General features: G+C 43.7%; 1 protein-coding gene across 7 annotated transcripts in view; it reads right to left on the reverse strand.

Annotated features, from left to right (window-relative positions):
* MTMR2 (myotubularin related protein 2) overlaps positions 1-17,309 on the reverse strand; it is an 81,412-nt gene that overhangs the window by 22,387 nt on the left and 41,716 nt on the right. For all 7 annotated transcript variants that reach the window (XM_073337782.2, XM_073337772.2, XM_073337741.2 and 4 more), the window contains one exon: positions 2,803-2,878. In XM_073337782.2, coding sequence (XP_073193883.1) covers positions 2,803-2,878 — 76 coding nt within the window. The remainder of the gene's footprint in view (positions 1-2,802; positions 2,879-17,309) is intronic.

The raw sequence follows: 17,309 nt of genomic DNA on the forward strand, positions 1-17,309 counted from the left end.
CTGCATTTGATTGGTACAAATCATCATAGCTCCATTGGCTTCAATTTACCCAGCTGTGGATCTGACTGAAGGAGTTTATTTGCCAACTGCCAACGATTTTAATCTTTAATTCAGCAATAAAGTCAATCTGCCACAAACGATTATTTTTTGGTTTGAGTGATGATGACTCAAAACAGTCCCCTTCTGAAAAGGCGGTCAATGCTTCTCATTCATTCTAGGCAAGCGGTGCTGCTGGCTCTCTACTGGGAACACTTCCCGTAGCAACCCTTCTGTTTCTTGTCAGTTAAAAATGCCAACAGTCAAGTGGCTTTTTACCCGCCCCCCCACCTTCAGTCATTGCCACGCTACGTCTCGTGTCACTAAAACACTCTGCAGGCTCTGTGCAACAGCACTGGCTTGCAGCACTCTGCAATGAGAGGTACCAGCACTCCTTCACCATCAGAGGCACAAACAATCTTTTCAGAAAAGGCTTATTGACTACAGCTGCCAAATCCAAGCAGTTTGCAAAGAACAGACCTCCTTTAGAAACTCCAGCTTCAAAACCCTACTGGACCCATTTGTCACGGCATGTGACTCCCAGTGAAGTCAGTGGGAGAGCTTGCCTGGCAGTCTGGCAACAGAGCGTGGCTGCCACGTGGGGATCACTGGGTTCCCCAGGGTGCCTGTGTTGGATGCCGGGTGGAATAAGTGCATTCAGCTCAAAGGTCGATGGGGCAGGACAGGGGTGTGGTCTCAAGCAGTCTGTGTTGCTCATTACTGACCCCTTAAGCCAAGTCAGAAATTACATTGATAAGTTCCTATACTGACAGGCTAGACCAAAGGTGGGCAAACTACGGCCCGCGGGACCCTCCTGCCCAGCCCCTGAGCTCCTGGCCCAGGAGGCTTGCCCCCAGCCCCTCCCCCGCTGTTCCCCCTTCCCCGCAGCCTCAGTGTGCCACGCTGCCAGCACAACGCTCTGGGCGGCCGGGCAGCGCAGCTGCAGAGCCACGGCCTGACCCGGTGCTCTGGGCGGAGCGGCTGTAACGCCACCAGCCACCGGTGCCCCAGGCAGCGCGGTAAGGGAGGAGTGGGGGTTGGATAGAGGGCAGAGGAGTTCAGGGGCTGTGGTCAGGGGTCGGCGGTGTGGATAGGGGTCAGGGTGGTCAGAGAGTGGGGAGCAGGGGGGTTGGATGGGGCAGAGGTCGGGGAGGGGCAGTCGGGAATGAGAGGGGGGATTGGATGGGGCAGCAGGGGTCAGTCAGGGGTGGGGAGTCCGGGAGTGGTCAGGGGACAGGGAGCGGGGCGGGTTGGATGGGGCAGGAGTCCCAAGGGAGCCATCGGGGGCAAGAAGCAGGGGGGTCTGATAGGAGGCGGTGGCTGGGCCACGCCTGGCTGTTTGGGGAGACACAGTCTCCCCTAACTGGTCCTCCATACAATTTTGGAAACCCGATGTGGCCCTCAGGCCAAAAAGTTTGCCCGCCCCTGGGCAAGACAAAGTCCTGATTGGTTACTTGAGGGTTCTTGGAGAGGGTGGAAGCGGGGGTTGGAGTAAACGAGGGAGCAGAGAAATTTTTGTGGGAAAAAATTGTTGAAAATTGCAACCTGTTTTCTCACTGAAACTCTGATCAACCATTTTGTTAAATTTGCAAATTTTGAATACTTTTGGCCAGTTCTAATTAAAATAATAAATACTTAGTTCTTACAGAGTGTTTTTCAACTACAGATCCCAAAGGCATTTTACAAAAAAAGAGGAAATATTTGAAACCAAATAATAGGGAGGAAAAAAAGCATCTCGGTATAAAATAGTGAAGCGAATCTAAACCATTTACAGGGCAAAAAACATTTTCAAAAATAAAATCTACCCCTATAGAAAACTTCTATACAATGGAATAGGAATGAAACCTATAGGGGTCTACAGAAAGGACTCAAACTCAATAGCACTGAATGGAAAAAGGTATCTCAGCTATGGAATCCTGTAGATTGGTTTAAAAATTCTGTAATTCCCTATTATAACCTTTAGCACATGCCATCTTTCTGTATTTTGTTTTTAGTATCTATATACTCTGCAGTATATTTTACAAACAGATACAAATACTAGTGACTCTATATTTAAATGGCTCCCTAGGAGCTCTCCAGAGCATGTCTACTCAGCCAAGAAATCGGAGCAGTTGTCCTTAGATTTCCTAGGAAATGTCTGCAACCCCTCAATAGCTGAAGATATTTAACAACTACCCACATGTGAGAAATAACATGCACCCATGGGGGAACACGCTGGTTTAAATGTCAGTCTCCAGCCACTGTTTATTACTGAACGTTTGGAGTTTTTTGGGGAAGGACATGAACTTTTCAGCAACGATCTATTCTTCCAAGACTACATAAGGTCATTTTTTAGGGGAAGGGAATGGAGGCAAGGGAAAAGACCAGCATGGCAGGTCAACTATCCATGCTGTTATTTATGAGATGTCCCATTTTAGAACCCCCGAGACAAAACAAAGCATGCGAGGTTTGGTTAGAATTTCATTCCATGGAATTCATCAGCAAACCTACTGTGCTCAATCACATCAAAGAGCCTGAATGAAAAAAGCCAGAACAAAACCAAACCCAAGAACCCTAAGATCGCAAACTTTCCAGTTGTCTCAGTAAAAGGAAACACAGACAGGTCTAGACACCGACTTGCAGGACAAATTTGAGTACTAGGCACACTGTAGTTAGTTAGCCTTGCCCATGCCTGTGGCTGACAATGACTCCATTCAACACATACTAGGGATTATGGAAATTCGGTCTAATCAATAAAAAAAAGCAATTAGAGCCATGCTCACATACCCATGTCTTTAATGGTTTCTCCTGGCAACAAAGGAGGTTCTTCCATTTCAGCCAATTTATTAGACTCCCTCAGGACCTACACAAAAATACCCCAGAAAAAAAATGAATTAAATTAAATGTTCATATATCAAAAGTACTTACCCTTTTGATGTAATGCAATTGGTCAATAATATCAACAGTAATAAACCCTCAGCACTCTGATAGGACCTTCCACCTGGAGATCTCAAGGTGCTTCACAAATATGAACTGAGTAAGCCTCATGAGATTCCTATGGTAACTATGATTATCCTCACTGTATAAAAGAACTGAGGCACAGAGATTAATGGTGGGATTTTACAAAGTACCTAAGTGACTTGGGAGCACATGCTCCACTTTCAATAGGGCTTGTGTTTCTAAGTCACTTAGGCACTTTTGAAAATCCCACCCCAAGTTATTATTATTTATTTGTATTGTCATAGTGCCTAGGAGTCATAGTCCTGCACCAGGACCCCCATTTTGCTAGGCACTGTTCAAAAAGACACAGAACAAAAAGATATTCTTTAACCCAGAGTTTACAGTATAAGATATGAGACCACAGACACACCAACAGGGGAGTGCAAGAAAACAATGAGACAATACTGGTCAATGTAACAGGCAGTGCTCATGGCTCACCAGCTGCCTAACTGCTGTCAATTTTTTGGTAGGCATCATGGCAAAGGTGGGTTTTGACCAAGTAACTTGACCAAGTCATACACCAGGTCAAAGTCCGAGTTTGCAACTCCCAGTCCTTGCTATGTCAGGGGGTTGGAGCCCAGGAGTGAAGGGCAGAGAACCATCTATGTTATCTTTATGCCACCTGGGGGTTCCCCCTGCACAGGAGAATCCCCACTCCAACTCTCCATCCTCTTGGGCACAGTGGGAGCCGCACAAAGGGACCAGAGTGAGAGCTCAGGTCCTGGCCCAACATTCCTTAATTACTTTCTAGCAGATGTGGGGTGTGCATGCTTTTGACCATTTCCCTTTCAACAAAAAAGGACACTTGGTTCCGTGTGATGTCACCATCACGCACTGATGCCTGTGGCATCTGAACCAGGACAGATCTTGTCATCTGAAAAGTTTTGTTAAGACAACATGCATTAAAGCTCACTACTGCAGATTGAGGGGTGGTTGATGTGTCTGTGCAACCCCAAGTAAACTTTAGCACAAGTTAGATCCATTAGCAGGCAGGAGGAGGACTGTTAAAGTTAATGAGCAGCCATACTGAAAGTGGCACGAAAGAGTGGGTGGAAACATTTACATTCCCTTTTCTGGAAAATAATTTTCTTGCTATTGGTGATCAGATAGGAAAAGTACAACAGTACCAAGTTATCTGCTTTAGAGATATCTGATAGATACTAGCTGTCTACAGATGCCAGTTTTCCACCTTTTAAATACACTTTTAGAAGGGCTTATTTATCAAGACGACCTGCTAGTGCAGAATTTCCTTTTCCTTGCTCAAGTCACAGTTTTGACAGCCCCAGTGCCTACCCATTCATTACCCTCCTCTCTCCTGGTCCTGCTCCCTTTTGTGCATTCCACTTAAAAACCTCTTTTTAGTTCCTGAGTAGTAGTCTTCATATCACTCAACTCCATACTGAGTGTTCCAGCAGCAGAGAGAAACCCCCCCCTCTGAAGTGTGACCAAGCACTTCAGAAATCTCGACCCACTCCTGTTTCCCTTGCACATCTAGTGGGCCCAGTTCAGAAATGATTTAAGCGGTGGTGATTGTGACAAAAATTGTGTTTAAGCTAACTCCTCCCCCCCCCCCATCTGTTTTTCATGCCACCACCCTGCTCCTCCTGGTGTATATGTTACATCAAATCAAACCCTTTACCAACATGTGATTTCCACCACCATTTATTTCATCTATAAACATGATCAAATGGACCAAATTATTTTCTTAAACTGATTTCATTCCAGTCCAATGCTATCGACTTCAATGGAGTCGCTTCTAATTTATACTGGTGTAAGTGGGAGCAGAATTAGAACTCCCACTGAAGACAATGGGCATAAGTCTACAAGAAATGCCTGATCTGGGTCAGCGTGATCTGGGTCACTTATTACAAATGCCTTGTCACACTTAAAAGTTTTGCTGTTTTAGCTACACCAGCATAGTTAAAGTGGAAGCCTCTCCCCTCCCCCAGTGTAGACACAGGCATATCGATATTCTGGTTCAACTAACGCGAAATGAACGATACCAGGATAAAGCACCTTACACTGGTATAACTGCCTCTACAAAGGGAGCTTATCTACAAATGCCTATGCTGGTACAGCCCCCTAGTGGAGACAGTCCAGCATAGCTAATCCATCTCCCTGAATGACAGAGACAAGGTAGGTGAGGTAATATCTTTTACTGGACCAACTTCTGTTGGTGAGAGAGACAAGCATGGCTCCGTATGGGTATCTTTATTCAGGAAATATCTGGAGTATGAGCTTACCCTCAGAAGTACTGCATTTTGTTTTGATATGTGGTTACACTCAGAACTGCAAGCTTGTCTCTCTGACCAACAGAAGTTGGTCCAATATAAGATATTACCTACCCACCTTGTGTCTCTAATATCCTGGGACCAATATGGTTACAACAACACCACATATCAGCTACACTGACAAGAGAGAGACACGCACACATAGCAAGTGGGGACGGGATAAGGCAGGAGGAAGACTTTTGTTTGTTTGTTCAAACAGAAAAGAGAAAGAGCTGTTTTTATTTGAGATCAGGAAATCCCTGCAAAGGCAATTCAACAAGCCTGCCTGTAATTGTGCTCTGGAACCTCACAAGTCTGTGGTCAACTTTCATGTAGGATCAGCCAATGGCAGAACTTCAGGAAAAATAACTTTCCTGCATTCTGCAAAATAACACCCAGAAAAAAAAGTATGTTCCAGGATTTTCTGAGAAGAGATTTACGCATGCAAGAAAAGACTAACAAAATCAAAGACTTCTTGGGAAAGAGGCAATTTTTTTTAAAATGCATTAGAATGAGGCTGTGAAAAAAATATGCAGCACTGTCTTTATTACCAGCCAACTCAGCAAGTGCAAAAGTAAAGAAATGCAACTTGGGTCCTATTATTATGTCCAATTCTGCTCTCGGTCACACCAGAGAAAACCTGCAATAACTTCACTGAAGTCAATGGGTTGACTCTGCATTTACTCCAGCGTGACAGAGCAGCTTTGGGCCAATTATTCTTTATAATTTCGGTATTAATTGACAACTTCATCACGGGAGAACATCATTACAACACAGATCACCACACGTGTACAAAACATTATGCAAAACACAGGAAAAGCTCCCCACCCCCAAACAGTTGGCAATTTAAGGGTTTGATGCTTTTAACACTTCTGCCAGAGGCAGTGCTACTATCCGATGAAGTGAACTGTAGCTCACGAAAGCTTATGCTCAAATAAATTTGTTAGTCTCTAAGGTGCCACAAGTCCTCCTTTTCTTTATTCTCCCATTGACATTAACAGGACAGTGCCCAGTAGTAAGAATGAGCAGTACTGGGCCGTAATACAGGCAAACCAAACATGAAGCTGGGGAGAGCATTTCTCAACCCCACACTCATAGAGGAATTGACAATGAGCTCCATGTAAGGAGATCACCCCAAAAAAGTGGATTCTAAACAGGATATTGATGGAGAAAAAGGAAGAGGGCTTAGTACACAGGAAAAAGGAAAGCCTGCCCCAACCATTGGGGCAGAAAGCAGTTACGAAGCTGGCAGTAGGAGGAGACAAAGGGAGGAAATCTCAGTTGTTTATACACATAATTTTTTTGTGTTGTTTCTACCTGACTTCAGAGCAGCAAAATCTGCACAGTAAATCATCAAGAAATGAAACCCAAGGCCACATGGTCTAATCTGGCCTGTGCACTTGAGTCCTGACTCCAACCGTCATCTCCTTGTGTTACACAACTTAAGGGGAGGTTACAGGTTCCCATGTGAAACTGCTATTTAATGGCTACTGCAACATTATGGTCAGGATTAACAGCCTCCTTTTACAAAGCTAAACTTGACCTTTTTGTCGGTTTTCCCATCCAGCTAATCCCCTCCTCACTAAGCCCCCACCGAAAAGGTTTTAAACAACAACAACAAAACACACACCAAAAAGGACCAAAATGGTGGCACTAACATGGCATTTGCAAACCATCACTCTGTTCGCTGTGCTTATACATTATACCCATTTCCCCCACCCTGTGGCTGCCAGTCTCAGTTGGCCCTCAGAATACCAGAACAGACATTATAAATAGTAATAATCCCTTTTGCATTCCCAATCTCTAAACTCTCACCCATTCGTTTTTCAGAGCTCCCTGTCAATTTTACATTGCTCAATGGCCTGTCACTGACAGCTGGGACAGTGTGTGGGGGGGGGGGGGGGAGGGGAAGAGGGTGAGCAGAGAAGGGAGTGGGCTAAAAATGGATTTAAAAAAATTAATCTTCCAGTTAACAATTTATTTGCTGATAAAACATCCATGGATTCAAAATCTAGTATCAAAAGGCCAGTAACCCTTTAAGCTCCCTCAGTAAACTTGTTATCTAATTAACTACTTTAATGGGTTATGCAAGGAAATCATATTTCTGATTATTACAGCCAAAATGGTTTTGAAAAAAAAATGCAGTTCTTCTGAGCGTAAGTGCGTACTTCAATTCTGTCCTGAATAAAGATCCCTCCCTGAATCTGGGCCTTATATCATAAGCTGTTAGGACAGGGACGGTCTCTTACTGTGTGTCTGTGCAGCACCTGGCAACACAGGGACCCAATTTTCTGGATACTACCGTAAAGTACATAATGAGAGAGAGCTTTCTTTTTGCATGTGATGTTCTTTAACCCCCCAGAACGTAAAAAGCAACAATGCTCTTATACCAAGAATCTAAAGACACTCTCTCCTGACAGAGTCTAAGGCTTCTGTGACCTTAAGAGCCCCTGTATGCCAACTGACAAGGGCGCACCGAACACACTGTTGTCAGGATATCTAGCCAAACAATGTCTTGTAAGGTAGCATATAAAAACTGGTGACATGCTGGTCACAAATATCACTGTGGGATGCATGTACGGGTTGTGTATATAGAGTTGTGTACGTGGACTGGAAATACATTTTGAACGCAGCTGAGAAACAAGCCTGCCCTAGACAAAGGAATGTGGATTTACCTGCCCACATGGATCAAGCTGACAGACGGATGAGAAAATAGCATGGCTTGATTACAAGCGAAGGACAATGAACATATATTTGCATCTAAGGTAAACACTGTGGTCAAGCTAATTGAGAAAGCAAACTGACCAGAGGATGAAGGAGGGCCTGGGCGCCTACACCCCGAAGAACAAGCAGCAGGGAAGAGGAACTTTGTCTGGATTTACCCATCAAAGAACACATTTCAAAGATTTTCTGGACTATAAAAGGGAAGAAAGGGGACTCCTTTGTTACCCATCACTTAAGGGACAAAAGGGGCTGTGCTCTTGGAATCCGTGACAGGAGGATCCCCCAACCATGTGGGTTGCGGACGCTGAAAAATGACTGTAGGTGCAAAATTGCCTGAGACCAGGATTGTAATCTGTTAAATTTTAGACACTAGGAAGCATGTTTTATACATAACTATTTTCTGTTTCTATTCTCTCTGCTTAGTATCACTTAGTTTGCTGGTCTTTATTAATAATCTTATTCTTGTTTTATAATAAATCCATCTCAGTGCTATTACATTAAAGTAAGGTGTGCATCCTCTGGCGTGTAGCCTGCGTCTTTGGAGTCAGCGGACTTGGCAATTTCTATGATAGGGCTGCAGAGGAATGCTCTTTCAGGGTGTTCAGGAACTGGGGTTCACCTGCAAGACAAGGTTAAGACTGACAGAGTCTCAAGGGGTTTGCTGGGGCAGTGGACAGACTGGTGTGACAGGGAGCTGACACACAGAGTTTAAGCTCCAGCAAAGCTCTCTCTTGCTGAGGCAGGAGGTAACACAGGGGCTTACAGTTCTGGACACCGAAAGAGAGTATCACAGCCTCCTCCCCTATCTTCCTCCTTGATCTATCTGCTACCTTTGCACAAAGTTAGTCTCTCCTCCTGAATTTACTGTTCTCCACTGCCTTGTGTAGCTTGTCCATGGCATTTAATCTTTCGAGTGAAACTCCATATGACAATGTTACCACAGTGTATGTATTAAAATCTATTCTTAGCTCAGAATACTGTAAAATGGGTATTAAAGGATCTCGGGGGGGGGGGGGAGAGGAGGAGGAAGTGGGAGTCTCCTTGCCTTCGCTACAATAAATACCAGAGGCCCAATTCTGCACCATTGAAGTCAGCGAGAGCTCTTCACTCGCTCAAATGGTTGCAAAATCAAGCCCTGGATGCTTATTTAAGAACAAAATAATTGATCACTGGTGCATTAATTTCTCCACTAATCAAAACATTTCCTACAGAGACAGAGCAGATTTTGAGGGCATTGTTTTTCTGGAATTTTGCTAGCAAGATGCTTCTGTTTCCTTAATGCTAAATTAGATCAACAATAAAACAGTAATTACGTTTACTAGATAAATCCCACAGTGCTCTGCAAATATTGTACATCTTCGAAGAGATTTTCAGCTGTCATTTAGGACTATTTCAACAGCACTTTGGAAGGATTTTTGTGCTATGTTTCTTACTGAAAATGTAATAAATTATAAACTGAGTGAGTAAATGGGCTTTTGTTGATTACTTTAGAATCACTGGGGATACCATGATCAGACTATCTATGGAGCATAATGGCAGGACAACTGCAGGACTGAGCCATAGGGCCTTTTCTGGGGATTAATGACCAGATGGGCTGAATACAACCATTCAGCCCAGCATGTCATTAATCCCAGGGAAATGCCTGTGTCTTAATCTTTTGGCTGTTACAAGTGAAAATGGAAATTGAACAAAACACCAAAGGCATATGGATCACTTCAAAATGGTACATCCAAGGGATCCAACATTCTGTACAATGGCCAATCCACCCACAGGAATTATCTCACAGCGTTCCATTCAGTTTAGAACAGAACATCAGGCTGAAGACAGTCTCTCAACCTGCTTTAAGATAACAAAACTCTCATTCCAATTATAATTAAGCCAGAGAATATTAGGCTGTGCCTTTCTCTGTTCTGGAGGACCACCATCTGATAAAATGTACAATGCAAGTGCCTTCCAGTGATAGCTTTCCAAGCCTTGAACGAACACAAGCAAGCAAGCAAAGTAAATAAAATTCACCCTCTGTTGCATCTTGTATGTTTCATGTAAGCATAACAAGGCTTGAAAAATCCACTTACCTACTTGCCACTGGCTTGGAGAGCTTTAAAAAGGTTTATGGCCAAAAGATTAGGTCCTTTTTAAATAACGAAGGCCACCAAGGAAATGAAGATGGTTTCCAGTGGAGGGGAACATAGTTTCACAGCAGTATTTTCCTGGTTTATTTTTGTTTTGTTTTTCTTGACTAACCTCTCCACCAACCCCCACAGTCCTAGCTGTGCAGGGCACTTCAGTCATTTCTTGGGCTGTAGTAATTTCTGGGCCCTTCAAAATGACATGTGAATGTGAACTGAGGGTTAGAAATTCAAAGGAATTCATTGTTGAGGGCCACCAAATGGGAGCTGAATGGTCTCCTGTTTCTCTCCAAGTTTATGGGGCTTGGTGCCTCCAAAAATTGTCTCAACAGCCTCCTACGGCAAGCCATCACCTACTCAACACGTCAGCCTTCCCTGGCACAGAATATCACAGAAAATACCTATTCAAACAAGTCCAAGATTTTTAATACAGAGCTTTCTTTAGCTCTAATGGTGTCTTGGGAGACAACTGTTCTGTTCATGAACAACAGATATCCAATATCTTTTGACAGTGCAGTGGCCTTTCTGCATCCACTTTTTAATTATTTTCCATTTGTTAAACAGATTCCTAGAGTGAAAGGTTAAACCATTAAAGCTCCCAATGAAAGAAATAAACTAATCCTAAAAATGCACATTAATGAAGTTCAAAGCTCCAGTCTGAGGCAGACAAGTTTAACTTTTGTGAATGAGCTGTTAAGTAACATAAAATTAAAAGTAAAAATCAATGCTCTGATTGATTGAGCAGAGTTTATCACATTTGTGATACACTCTGCTAACCATGGCAAATAATAGAAAACTGGCTTTCAGATCAAAGTACTAATTTAACTTAGCAGCTAGTGTTGAGTAAAGTAGGAGTCCCAGATGTGAAATGACAACTATTTGTCTACAATCATGTACCACTTGCAAAAAGAGGAGGAGGAAAAAATAGCTGTCCCAGTGCAAAGACAACTAAAGCCACAGAAAATCAAATCTTAGCAAAGTATTGAATGCAGTCACCCTTAGGAAGACTCTTATTAGAGTACACTCCTGCACTCCTGCTGGCTTCTTGCTCCAGCCGACTGAATACTTATCTTCTCTAGTTCCACTGAGCAGAAAGGAGAATTCAGGAACTTTGCAGCTAAGAAAAAATCAGCAGTTGGTTAGGAACTTGGAAATATCTGAGGGCCATTTGCTTATTCTCTTTAGGTTTCCATTCCTTATCGATGACAATCCAAGATTCCAGAGTTTTTTCTGTATTTTACATTAGTTTACATTAAAACATTCAGGTATATTAATGTTAGCCACTTCTGCTGTCTTCTGACCAGATGAGCGCTCTGGGGATATTATTTTCATCTAACAGACAAAAACTGACCCCGACTGGCTTTTTCCCCATCTAATTTGCATTAAATCAATATTCTGCATCCTGAAGTTTGGCTGGTGTATGATGACAGAGGTATAAAAAGAGGGTGGGAAAGACATGAAAAGGATAATCCTGCTCAAACAAGCAAAATCTTCCCCATCACAAGGCAATTGTAAAAAGAGATGGCAACTCTCATGAAATATTCCATATTTATAGCCCTGGAAATTTGAGCCCTATCTCAGCAAAAACACTATTGCATGGGCAGGGGCTGCTCACTCGTCACCAGCGTGCCATTCCAGAAATGAGTGTGCCTACGGGCAAGAGCATAATTCAGTCTCTGTAACCACTCAGTCCTTCGCATCTCTGTTCATCGATAGCTTATTGTTCTAGAGAAGAAAGCACGTCCAGTTCCCACTCCAGCCTGTTCTCCTGCAAGATGCAGGACACAGTTTGGTGGGGGGAATGTCCGTCCCATTTGACCAACTTTATAGTCTATTTAGGAAGCAGAAAAAGAGGAGCAAGAGAAAAACAAAACTGCTATGACTGGCTGTTTCCCAAAGGCCTTGCCTACATTAAAGAGGCAAGGTAGGTGAGGTAATATCTCTTATGGGACCAACTTTGGTTGGTGGGAGAGAGTAGCACATCTGATGAAGACGCTTTAAGCTGACAGGAGAGCTCACCCATCAACTTAATTACTCCACCTCCATGAGAAACGGTAGTTGTGTCAGCTGGAGAAGCTCTCCCGCTGACATAGCACTGTCTGTACTGGTACTTAGGTTGGTGTAACTTATATTGCTCAGGGATATGGATTATTCACACCCCTGAGCAACGTAAGTTATAACGAAGTAAGTGGTAGCGTAGACAAGCCAAGAGTTGTCGTCAGGTCAGGGAAAGGTACTCCCAGCACCACAGCAAAATGTAAGGTGGACCAGTTTCTTTAGCATAAATAGTAAGCACATGTTGTAAGGGACTGTTTAAGATAGAGCGACCTGTTAACACCTCTGCAGTCATAGGACAAAAAGAGGGGGTTAGTGGGTTGCAGGTTATTGTAATAAGCCAGAAATGAATTGAAGCTCCACTTCATCACTCTGCTAGGCTACATCTACACTACAAAGATAAGTCGACCTATGTTAGGTAGACTTACAGCCGCCACATTAATTACTGCAGTGGCTGATGGCCACACTACTCTCATGGGGTTGGTGGTGCACATCCTCACCAGGAGCATTTCCCCCAGCCTAAGAGGGGTTGTGTGGGGAGCTACGAGCCTGGTTTCTCAGCTCCCTACCAGGAGCCTGGCTGCCCCACAAGCTCCCAGTGGACTGACCCCCGCCCCCCAGCTCTCCATTCCACACCAGGGTGGCGGTGGGGGACGGAAGTCACCTGGGGCTTCTTGCCTCCCTGTTCCCCGCCAGGAGTGGGGGAAGCCGCCTAGGCTTCTCACCTCCCCATTCCCCACCAGGAATGAGAAGTGGGGGAGAAGCCTCCCAGGGCTTCTTGCCCCCAGGGAGCAGAGTGCAGCTGCCCCAGCTTCTCAGACACCCACCCACTTCCTGCCCGGAGCAAGGTAGCCTTGTCAATTTCACGGCTCCAGAGATGTGAAATTCACAAGATAGCCACCTTCCCAGCCAGGAGCTGAGGAGGTAGGGAAGCCACCCAGGGCTTCTTGCCTCCCTGTTCTCAGTTGGGAACGGGATCCAGCCACCCAGAGTTCTCACTCCGGCTTCCAGCAGGAGCGGGGTCCAACCGGCCAGTTCTCCAGGGAAGTGGGGGACAGCTGGGCTCTAGCTGGCTTTCTTGTGAATTTCACAGCTTCAGTGGAGCCGTGAAATTGACAAAAACAATAGCCAACAGCCAATGTAAGGAATGCAGTGTGGCCCTAACTACACCAACATAAGCCCTACACCTCTCATTGAGGTGGTTTTATTATGTCAGCATAGCAAGGGTTACATCGGTGGGAGGAGCATTTCAGTGTTTACACCTCCACTGTTTTGCTGACAAAAGCTGACTTTTGTTGACAAAACTGTGTAGTGTAGACAAGGCCTTTGAAACTAAAAATCATGGACTGAACAGAAGCACTAGATTTATGATTTCTCACAACAATCTGTATCCCACTAATCCCTTCTTTTTGTCCTATGCTGCAGAGTTGTTAACAGACCACTCTACCTTGAACCGTCCCTTTCATTATTTGCTAACTAGTTATGCTAACAATCTGTTCCATCTGGCATTTTGCTGTGACACTGGGACCTCTCCCAGACCTGAAGAAGAGCTCTGTGTGGCTTGAAAGCTTGTCTCTCTCACAAACAGAAGTTGGTCCAATCAAAGATATTATCTCACCCACCTTGTCCCTCTAATATTCTGGGACCAACACGGCTACAACTACACTGCCTACATTAAGGCAGGTTTGCACAAGTGTATCTGCATCAATGTAGTGATACTGGGACAAACCCCAGTGGAGACAGTCTGAGCAGCACAAAGTGCGGGATTCACTGGTGTAACTTAATCTGGGGTAATCCCCACTTTGCAGCATGGCTAACATTCGGGGTCGGCACACTGGTGTAACTACACTGATACATTTACTCCAGGGCACATTGTTTTAATGTAGCTAAGTTCAGAGGGTTAAACAAAAAATCCTTCCAAAGAGCTTTTCCTCCCTCTCCCTTTTCTCTCAACCCATTATTTAACTCCTCCCATCCACCCACACTTTCATTCAATATCTTTGATGCCTGTCTATGGCCTGGTCTACACTTGGAATTAGGCCCAATTTCCACCACCAGTGCAGCTGCAACAGTGTAAACCTCTAGTGTAGATCAGGACAGTCATGTTCGAAACTGGTTGCGCTTACCCTGGGTTCAACTCAGGTTAAGCTCTGCCAGTGAAAATAGCAACTTTCCTTGTGTATGACTGGAGTTTATAGCAGTGCAGCGTAAATGAACCAACGGCTGCAACTGGGACTAATTTCAAGAGTAGATCAGGCGTCAGTTAGACCATTAGCTCTTCAGGCAGGGACCTTGTCTTTCTGTATATCTACAGAACCCACGTATGGATTGATATAAATAAGAAGAATGATAATAAGAAGGACACCAAATGTGATGTGGACATCTGTATATTAATATATAAGAGCCCAATTTGGTGACTCTTATTCACATAGAGAAGTATTTGCTTATTCCCATGTGTAGGATCACTGCAGCTGTATGAGTAAAGGTTACTGTCAGTAACTAACGGTTGCAGAACCAGGTTCTGAAGAAATGGAGCCACTGGCATGTGGAGGCATGGGTGGGCAATTCTGCCAACTAATATCATGTGATACTATTTGAGAGGAGTCATCATAAATCCTTCACAAATGCTTCTCTGCTCATCACCAGTTCACATTCAGCTCAGGTCACTTGTGATCAGTAGTCACCATCATCAGTATCTGATGACTGTTCATAGACTATGCAACATGATTTAACGGTGGTCTTAGTCCAATTCTTTGTGGAGAAGAGTACACATCACAACAATGACCCTCACAGTTAGCATTAGCTGGCTTCTCTTTTGTCAGTCTCAGCAGAGCTTTTTGAGGACTGATTTGACCTAAGTCTTTGCGTGTCTGGAGATGTCAGTGCTAAGGCCCACTGGCAGGGCAAAGGACGGAAGCTCGCCCTGCTACTGCCCATGCTGCATCTCTTCTGTGCATAAACAGAGGATTTCACTGTTCTAGGCTTTCAAGATGGCACCTTTCACAAACACTAAACTCCCTTCAAAACTGAAATAAGAGCAAGGCTGGTTATGTGCATATTTAAATGAAAAAAATATGCTTTTTCATAACCCCAACTCTTGTCAAACATATGCTGCACATAACCAAAGCCTTATACATTTCCTGTGTTGGCAGGGAGATGAGTTGGATGATCTTTGTCATCACTAACATCAGTGATTTATAACAAAGGGATGGGGAGATCACATCTTTCTTCTACATGTTTTTCCAACATGTCATATGTTACAATGAGTCACACAAAACTACTAGACTATTATATGCTGAAACTATGGTAAAAGAATGTTAAAGCTGAAAAGTCAGTCTCTTTGTGTTATGATAGTCTTGCCCAAAATCACATAGAAAATCTGTGGATGACTCTGCCGGGCCCCAGTCTGGTCCTTAAAAAGAAGGAAATACCTTTTTCTTGTCTTAGAAATCTCTCTATCCATCCTCTGCATTGACAGAGACAGGAGCCCTCTAGAATAAGTCATATGTGATTATCTAATTGAAGACTTTACCATAATGTATACATACAAGGGGGTGGAATTAAGGTTGCATAGGCAACTTTAATTCTGGCATTTTCTAACTTCTGATTGCTTGACTCTGCAACCTTAACGTTCTTTTCATAAAATGTTTTCTATGTACAGCCACAAAAAAGACCTCCTCCATTTGAGCTAAAATAATAATTAGCAGTGGAGTAGCCTGTTATCCCCTATGTGGACCAGCCAATAGAGGGGAATGGGACACACACTTTGCCAATGACTTGCATAACTGTTTGAAAGACATCAAAGGAATGTTGTGAATAAGGAATCTTGGATCCTATTCCTGACACTGGAGGGGAGTGTGGTCAAGTGGTTACAGACAGCAAAGCCAAGCACATACATTTGACACATTCCTTTTGAAAGAAGTGTAGCTAAGCAGCTAAGAGATGGGTCTACCATACTAGAGTCCTCCTGCCAGATTCTAGCCTCTGCTACAGCCTCTGTATAACACTACAGCCTCTGGGGATGCTCTAATTTATGCCTGGGGTCATCCTGGCCCTCAGATTGGTAACTGGTTAAAAGATAGGAAACAAAGGGTAGGAATAAATGGTCAGTTTTCAGAATGGAGAGAGGTAAATAGCAGTGTCCCCCAGGGATCTGTACTGGGACCAGTCCCATTTAACATATTCATAAATGATCTGGAAAAAGGGGTAAACAGTGAGGTGGCAAAATTTGCAGATGATACAAAACTACTCAACATAGTTAAGTCCCAGGCAGACTGCGAAGAGCTACAAAAGGATCTCACAAAACTGGGTGACTGGGCAACAAAATGGCAGATGAAATTTAATGTTGATAAATGCAAAGTAATGCACATTGGAAAACATAATCCTAACTATACATATACAATGATGGGGTCTAAATTAGCTGTTACCACACAAGAAAGAGATCTTGGAGTCATTGTGGATAGTTCTCGGAAATCATCCATTCAATGTGCAGCGGCAGTCAAAAAAGGGAACAGAATGTTGGGAATCGTCAAGAAAGGGATAGATAATAAGACAGAAAATATCATATTGCCTCTACATAAATCCATGGTATGCCCACACCTTGAATACTGTTTGCAGATGTGGTTGCCCCATCTCAAAAAAAGATATATTGGAATTGGAAAAGGTTCAGAAGAGGGCAACAAAAATGATTAGAGGTATAGAACGGCTTCCGTATGAGGAGAGATTAATAAGACGGGGACTTTTCAGCTTGGAAAAGAGGCAACTAAGGGGGGATATGATAGAGGTCTATAAAATAATGAGTGGTATAGAGAAAGTAAATAAGAAAGTGTTATTTACTCCTCATAATACGAGAACAAGGGGCCACCAAATGAAATTAATAGGTAGCAGGCTTAAAACAAACACAAGAAAGTATTTTTTTGTGCAACGCACTGTGAACCTCTGGAACTCCTTGCCAGAGGATGTTGTGAAAGCCAATATGATAATGGGGTTCAAAAGGGAGCTAGACAGATTTGTGGAAGTTAGGTCCATCAATGGCTATTAACCAGGATGGGCAGGAATGGTGTCCCTAGCCTCTGTTTGCCAGAAGCTGGGATTGGGTGACAGGGCACAGATCACT

The sequence above is a fragment of the Lepidochelys kempii genome, chromosome 1, assembly GCF_965140285.1.
Source record: "Lepidochelys kempii isolate rLepKem1 chromosome 1, rLepKem1.hap1, whole genome shotgun sequence".
Taxonomy (NCBI): Eukaryota; Metazoa; Chordata; order Testudines; family Cheloniidae; genus Lepidochelys; species Lepidochelys kempii.